Source organism: Tupaia chinensis, unplaced genomic scaffold, assembly GCF_000334495.1.
Source record: "Tupaia chinensis unplaced genomic scaffold, TupChi_1.0 Scaffold144168_1, whole genome shotgun sequence".
Taxonomy (NCBI): Eukaryota; Metazoa; Chordata; class Mammalia; order Scandentia; family Tupaiidae; genus Tupaia; species Tupaia belangeri.
Window position 1 is genome coordinate 503,453 of NW_006204024.1, and position 7,515 is coordinate 510,967.

General features: G+C 56.5%; 1 protein-coding gene across 1 annotated transcript in view; it reads right to left on the reverse strand.

Moving 5' to 3' along the window:
* GPR107 (G protein-coupled receptor 107) overlaps window positions 1-7,515 on the reverse strand; it is a gene marked incomplete in the record, with an annotated part of 85,229 nt that overhangs the window by 990 nt on the left and 76,724 nt on the right. Inside the window, 1 exon segment of the mRNA XM_027767306.1 lies at window positions 6,772-6,893. Coding sequence (XP_027623107.1) covers window positions 6,772-6,893 — 122 coding nt within the window.

Consider the following 7,515-nt stretch of genomic DNA (forward strand, 5'->3'; position numbering starts at 1 on the left):
AGCTGTACAGTCGTTCACACCGGCCAGCCGCAATGGAGCCGGCCTTTCTGGGTTTAGTTTTTGCTGTAGAGCCCGTGCACTCACCAGAAAGACAGAGAGAGCGGGCGAGAAGTCACCGCCCATGGGGATGGCCATGCTGCAATCTCTTCTCCTCCACTCCCATCTCTGGACATCCCCCCACCCCACCTCCAACACCCAATATGGTTGTTTTGTTTTGTTTTGAGAGCTTTTTGCTATAGGGTGTATGCACTCACCAGAGAGACAGAAAGACAGAAAGCGAGAAATCACCCCCCAGGGGGGACGGCCACACCACAATCCCTTCTCCTCCATTCTCCTCTCGGGATCTTGGGCACGCATGCACACGCGCCCGGCGTGAGTTTAAGCCACCAGGTCCGGGACGTGAACCGTGGTCGACTACATGGGAGTCCAGTGACAGCCATTACGCTAACTGCTGGTTCCCCCAATGTGGTTTTTATCTCACTGAAACTCAAACCATGTAGCCAGGCATGCGGGATCCAGCACCCTAACCTGCATGGTACTGCTGGCCCCTAGTCCTTTCCTTTTTAAAAAAATTTACTTGAGAGCTCATGCGCTCACCAGAGAGAAGAGGGAGAGGAAGAAAACACCCCCTAGTGGAATAGAGTCGCAGTGCAACCCTTCTCCACACGCACGCGCCTGACATGTTTTTCAAAAGGCAAGGGCTGGGATTCAAACCATGTAGCACCTAGCTCCTTTAACCATGGAGTCATGGGAGCAGCCCACAGTGGATCATTTCTGAGTCATGGGACAGAACCACTGTTTTGAAGAGACCTCCTGGGCCCTGAGTCTTGGACCACGTAGACAGAGAACAAGCTGTCGTCTGCGAATCAGGCCCGGACTCCGCAGCCAGGGCCCGGGCAGCAAGGCTGTCGGTTGCCATGCCACCTCTGCAGTCCAGACTCCCAGGGCGGAGGCCTTGCTCTGTCTGCTGGCACCTGACTGGAACAGAGGCCACGCTGTGGAGCCAGCCACTGAATGCAAGAATTAAAACCGGAAGAGGGCTGGCCTCCTGCAGCCTGATGCCACACGGCAGCCACTTCCATCAGGTGTCTCACGCCACCTCTCAGCAGTGAGGTCTGTGAGAAGTCAAACCTACCCTCGGAAGGTGGGCTGGACGGAGCCCAAGGTTCTGTGTGACAAAGGAACTGGTGGCTCTCTAAGGAGCACAAACTAAGACGCTGAGTGTGGAAGACCACGTGCCAGAGTCTCCCGAAGTATCCCAGGAACCGGCCAAGCACTTATGCTCTCCCTCATGGGCCCCAGGAATTTCCTCATCAGTGAAATCAATTCATTCGAGAAGCTCGATAGAAAGTACTGCCACTAGGCTGGCCTCTGCCTGAAGACCCCACTTATCTATCCACCAACTGCCAAGTCCCTTCACGAGTGGTGACACAGTGGCTCTACACGTGACATCTAGAGTGCACCTGGCTCGACCTCATGGGGAAGAAACATTTTTATGGGGTAAGGGAAGGCCCTCCCCAACCCAGGCTGTATTCCTGCCACCATGTTGCTGCTGTAACCAGGCCTCAAAGCCACCCAGTCCTCCCAGAGTTGAGACTTCTCAAAGAGTCCTTGAGACTGGAGGTTACTGGGACTTGCGGCGGAGGCAGACGGAGCGTATCATATAGGCATGTGATTCTCAAGGGAATGGAGGGAATTCCCACAAGTGTTGTGGGTATGAGAACGTCCCCCAAGACAAAGGAAATGCCAGCTCATCCCTGCGGGGTCTCGGGCCTGCCTCGTTCAGGTGGGCTCACCCTTAGCCAGGAGGAGCCGACGCACACGCTGCTCCTGGAGACCCGCTCGGACGGACTCGGGTGGCGCCTCTGCACACCGCTCCCGCCTCAGCTCAGAGCCCCTGCGCTCCTCCCGCCTGCTTCCACCAGAGGAGCCGGGCAATGGCAGGCCCCAGTCAGACGACTGTCCTGTGGCTACAGCACCTTCCCGAAGAGAGCCCAGGAGTTCGCCATGGACACAGGGACAGCCACATTCTCTGTGGCCCAGGTGGTTCTGAGAGGAGGCTTTGAGCTCTTTCCTAAGAAAGCATTCTGTTCCAGACGAAGGGCAATTGAGAAAATGGTTTTTCTCCCTTCCAGACAGGCCTGGTCTGCTCACAGCAGGGAAGAGCACAGAACTGCTGCTCTTGGGGAGCCCCCGCCAGCAGAAGGGACAGCCTTCAACATCACCACCCAGGACCCAGGCACGCATGCAGTCAGGGTGACCACGGCTTGGGGTGAGGAGGACCTGCCCTGCAGGAGCTGAACCTACACTGGAAGACAAGGCAGAGCCAACCCCACGACAGAGGGCATTGGCAGGGCAGGCCGGTTCTGCCAAGTAGGGAACCACACAGCAGGTTCGCGCCGTGCCCTACATGGGCTCAGCCAGGCCTGGGCTCAGAGAGCGCAGGTCCCTGAGGGCAGACATGAAGTCGAAGGTCCCAGGGGGCGGCCGGGCCAGGCCCCACGCTGTAGGAGCACTCTAAAGTGACCCCAGTCACCAAGGGGCGAGGTGGGCACGGTGATCAGAGGTAAGGAAGTCAGCCACAGCCGCGGCAGGGCCTCAGGACGGAAGGGTGGGAGACCCACAGATGGTTAGGCCAGCAAGATGGGGTCTCTCACTTCTAGGGTCTGCAGCAGAGGGAGGTGTTCCCACCCACACAAGCTCTGCTGTTGGTGACAGGGCAGCTGGCAGTACATTAGACCTGTGGGAACGCAGGGGAAAGGCGAGAGTGACAAAGCAGTAAGAGTACAGGGTCGAGCCTGGGGCAGGGACGAAGGGACCTGGGGCACAGGAGTGGCGAGTGGACTGGAGATGGGAGCATCAGGTGGGTGGGTGACAGTGAGGAGCAGTGTGTGGCCAGCAGGTGCCACAGGGAACTGCAGGACATGAAACCCGCTGCAATGCTAGGGCCACTGCACTGTTTCCCCGGCAACCTGCAAAGAGGCTCAAGGGCCACTTCCCAGGGGCAGCAGGTTAGTCCAGGCAGCCCTGTAGTGGTACAGTGGTTCTCCTTGCAGCTCAGACGCCGCGGCAGCCTGGGAGACCGGGGCTGGACCACAGCCTAGAGCCTCCCTGCAGGGACACAGGGCAGGGGCATCAGCAGCCTCACCCTGGCTGTCCCAGTTCTGGTGCACACTGTGCCCCATGCAGCACAGGCTGCATGACAGCAGTGCGATTTGCAGCTGCTCTAGAGATAGGCCCTGGAGCTGCCCGGTCACCCCACAGGAAGCAAGTGGGGCCTTCCCTCCTCTCTGCCTGACTGGAGAGGGTCCCAGGCCCTGGCCCTCCCATGCCTCCATGCCAACCCACCACCATCAGGCACCTCCTCCCACACTAGCCATCAGCTCATGGACAGGGGTCCTGCATGGGCTGCTGGGGCAGCCTTAGTGCACGGGCAGGCTGGCCTCTGCCACCATGCCCACTGGAGCTGTCTGCAACCAGAGCTGCTCACAGAAAGGCTTCTTTGAGCTACTTGTGACTTCAGGAGGACACCTGCCCCACGGACCAGCAGCACCTGTGCGGGTCTGAGCAGAAGGGCCCCAGGGCTAAGCCAAGCAGAGGGGCTATCACGGGCCCAGGGAGGTAAGCCTGCGGAGGGCAGTGGAGCAGGGTGCCTGAGAGAGGCGGGCCTCAGCCAGAGATGGAGAGCAGGCAGGTGCAGGGCCGTCCCCTTTCCTTCTCCGCCTACACAGTGATCCCATTTCCTCACAGAGCCCCAGGTCTCTGTGCTTCAAAGGTGCGGAATGAACACAGCTCCTCCCACAGGGCTCGCAAGGCTTGTCAGAACGTGGGTCTGTTTTGGGCTGCAATCAAATGTGGCTTGGGCTGAAGTGGTCTCTGGACGCCTGTTTTTATTACTAAGATGTTTTCCAGACTTGACACATGGTACGGCTTGTTATGGGACAACCCTATCGGTCAGTCTCCCATTACCTCAGTCCCACTCGGTCTTTCGCTCACCTGAGTGAACGCAGGGGCAGTGAGAGGGATCAGCCCCTCGGGGACAGCACTCCAGGGCAGAAAGCCAAGCAAGACAACCCCCCGTCCTGGATCCCAGGCCAAACGTGACCTCCCACGCTCGCTTTGTCAGGTGACGGAAACCGTCCACGTCGTCACAGGGAGAGCACTGGAATGGCCACCACGTCTGACAATGAAGCTTTACCCCACTGTCGTTGAACCTGCTGAGTATTCCATAAGAGACTCTGTTGGTACAACGGGCAGGAGCTGAAGGACACAGAAGGGAAAGCAGTGGGGTCCATGTCAGCGTCATTTCCGCCTGCACCCTCTCCCAGGCTCCGAGAGAGACCCTACGTCGCACACACCAACCGTGTGCCAGCCCGGGTCGAGGAAGGGTGGGAGCTCAGCTGGAAGCACCCTGCCCCAGGGAGCGAGGCTCGATCCTGGGACCCGATCCCAAATGCACAGCACTCTGGAGCTCAGCTTCGGACAAACGAGATGGGAACAGAAATGAGCAGAATGTAGGCTGGAGTGTGTGTGTCCCACGCAGAGAGCACGTGCCCCACTGGACAAGACTCGTGAGACTTGTTAGAACATGGATCTGTTCTGGGCTGTGTGCAGGGGGACAGCATGGGACAGTGCTCTGTCCTATGATGCAGGTGAGACCCAAGGCCATGTTCCTGGAAACACACCCAGTGTGTATGACACTTTGCAGAGCGCTAATGACCTTCTAGAAAGCTGAGTGAGCACAGGCCTGCTTGCCTCTGGCTCGGGTTACTTATGGAGGACTTCAGAGGTGCCGTCCAGAACAGGAGCAGCACTTCCAGGCGGCCGAAGGGGTCACAGCTCTGGGCACCGCCGTGCCCCGAGAAGCCGAGATGGGCTTTACACTCACCTACAAGCAGCACGGACCGCAGGGTCACAGCATGGCCCCGTGTCAGGCCTGCTCTTCTGTCACATCAATTCTCAGAACCTCAACAGCAGCGTCTTCACTCACGAGAAACCCGGAACTTCCCCAGAACGGTTCCTTGTCCACTGGAGGGCGCCTGGCCCTAATCGGCTCCTGGTCACCTCTGCTCCCCAGGCTGACCCAGCTGCTGCCCACTGGCAATACCCTGCCCACACACACCCTCTGGTCTGACCCCTGGAGCTGGGGCACTACGGATGGCTGCCTCCGAGGAACTCACATCACCGGAACCATCCGGCTTAGACTAACCCTCAAGAATGCCCAGCCGAACTCAAGCACCCTGCCCCTTGCCATGGAAGTAAACTGAGGCAGCTGAGGATCAGCCCCGACTGACATTCCAAATTTCCCAAGTCCTTCCAGAGTAACAAACACTCTTCGGGCTCTACTAACCTGGCAGGTGTACTCCACCCTTCTTTCCCCTCCCCTCCCGAGTGTAACACACACAGAACCTCCTCTGGAATGATTTCCACGAGTATCAAATATTACAGAGAGAATCAAGCACCGGGGCAAAATTTTAAACAAGTTTCGCCATGACACAAGTTTACACACCCACGCTTCGCGACGTGACGGCTGAAGGCAAGGCTGTGGGAACCAGCCGAGGGTCACCTTCGAACACAGCCCAGCCATGCAGCTGCCAGCTCCCCAGCCCAGCTCACCGAGCCAATCCTCTCGGAGGGGAAGCAGACGGGCGCCCTGTCTTGGGCTGCTATGGAGGCTCTGCTTGCCAGTCTCTCATTTGTGCCTCTGCAACCACCAGCCACCAGCTCAGATTTGGCTACTTCTTTTTTTAAAAAGAATTATTTAATTGTATTTATTATAATCATTTTTACTTTGATGGGGGGGGGAGAGGCAGAAGAGAGAGGAAGTGAGAAAGCAAACCACCAGGTACAGGACTTGAACCGTGGTCAGTCATGTGGGCGTCCAGCGCCTCAACCTCCATGCTACTTGCCAGCCCCAGATTTGGCTATAGCAGAGGCATGGCCAAGGGCCCTCCTCCTCTGCATACAAAAGGTGTTACTTCCCTGCACAGGGCGGTGTCCCTGACTTCCTCTACTGTCCCAGCAGAGGAGCGGAGCACAGAGTTGTCCCACACTGTTTGACAGCCAAGCAGTGCCCAGCATGGGCCTCTGAGTCGTGAAACATCAAAAGGCTGCCCATGCCGGGGCAGCTCACTGGGCCCCAGTGCAAGAAGGAGGGGATGAACCCTGCCTCAGGCCAGTCAACCAACCCAACAATTGACCTGGCTTATCAGCGGGCACAGTTAACAGGCAAATATGTTTAATCGCTGTCCACTTTCCTAGAAAATAACTGCCCTTTCTCAGGAAATAGAGTCACTTACCGTGTGACTCAGAAAAGCTCACATTGGTGCTCAGATGTAGGTCAAAGTCATTAGGAAAAGGCACTTAGTTACCCGATAAAGGACGTTTGAGGCTCATTAGCTGACTTACAGATGACTGAGGTAAGCTCCTAATGGGGAGGCCACCCAGGAAGAGGGGCTGCCCACTTCCGGCAGTTTTACATCAGCCAAGCGTCTCCCAAGGCCTGGCCTCCAGTCACTGAAAACAGGCTGCAGTGGTGCGTACAAGGAGGGCAGGGACACAGGACCCACCAGGCTCACTGCTTGGCAAGTATTGGGCTCCAAACTACATCAGGGAGCCTGGGGCTTCGGTGTCCACTTCCTGCTAAAAATGGAGGAGCCACCTCTGGAGCCACGAAACGCTGCGAGCAGCTTGGGCCATGTCATGCGGTGCTGCTCTCAGTGGGCAAAGGGGTCAGGGCAAAGGAAGAGGAGACAGAAAGCAAGTTCTTACACAGATTCCATTTCCAAGTCATCTTCTTCCTGAGAAAGCTGCAGGTAGGGGTTATCTGAAGCTGGACGGAATTTATACCCCGTCAGGACAAAGAACACCAGTGTGGCCATTTCATCCAGGAGCTGCAAATCGAAAAACCACCCCAGATAAAGGAATTAGCAACACTGGTGTTCAGAGAGCTGCAGAACTAAACAGACTGGCGTGTGCCTTCCCAGGCCATGCTCGGGCTCACTCCCCCGAACCGCACAGTTATGGCTACAGAGCAGGCGCTAATTAGCTAAGGCCTGAGCCAGGAGCACTCTGCCAGGCGACAGCCGTGCTGACCAGTGTGCACTGGGGTCTTTGGGGAACGTGCTGTACACCCATGGTGTCTAAAGTACTGCGTTAATTCTTTCTTTCTTTCTTTCTTTTTTTTTTTTTGAGAGGTTTTTGCTATAGGGTGCATGTGCTCACTGGAAAGACAGACAGAGACAGAGACAGAAAGCAAGAAATCACCCCCCAGGGGGATGGCCACGCTGCAATCCCTTCTCTTCCATTCTCCTCTCGGGATCTTGGGCATGCACATGCACCTGGCGTGAGTTTAAGCCACCCAGTCTGGGACTTGAACTGTGGTCAACTACATGCGAGTCCAGCGACATAGCCATTATGCTAACTGCTGATCTCAGTACCACGTGAGTTCTTTTTTTTTTTTTAAATAATTTTTTTTTTTATTTATTCATTCTTTTTTTTTTTTTTTTTTTAATT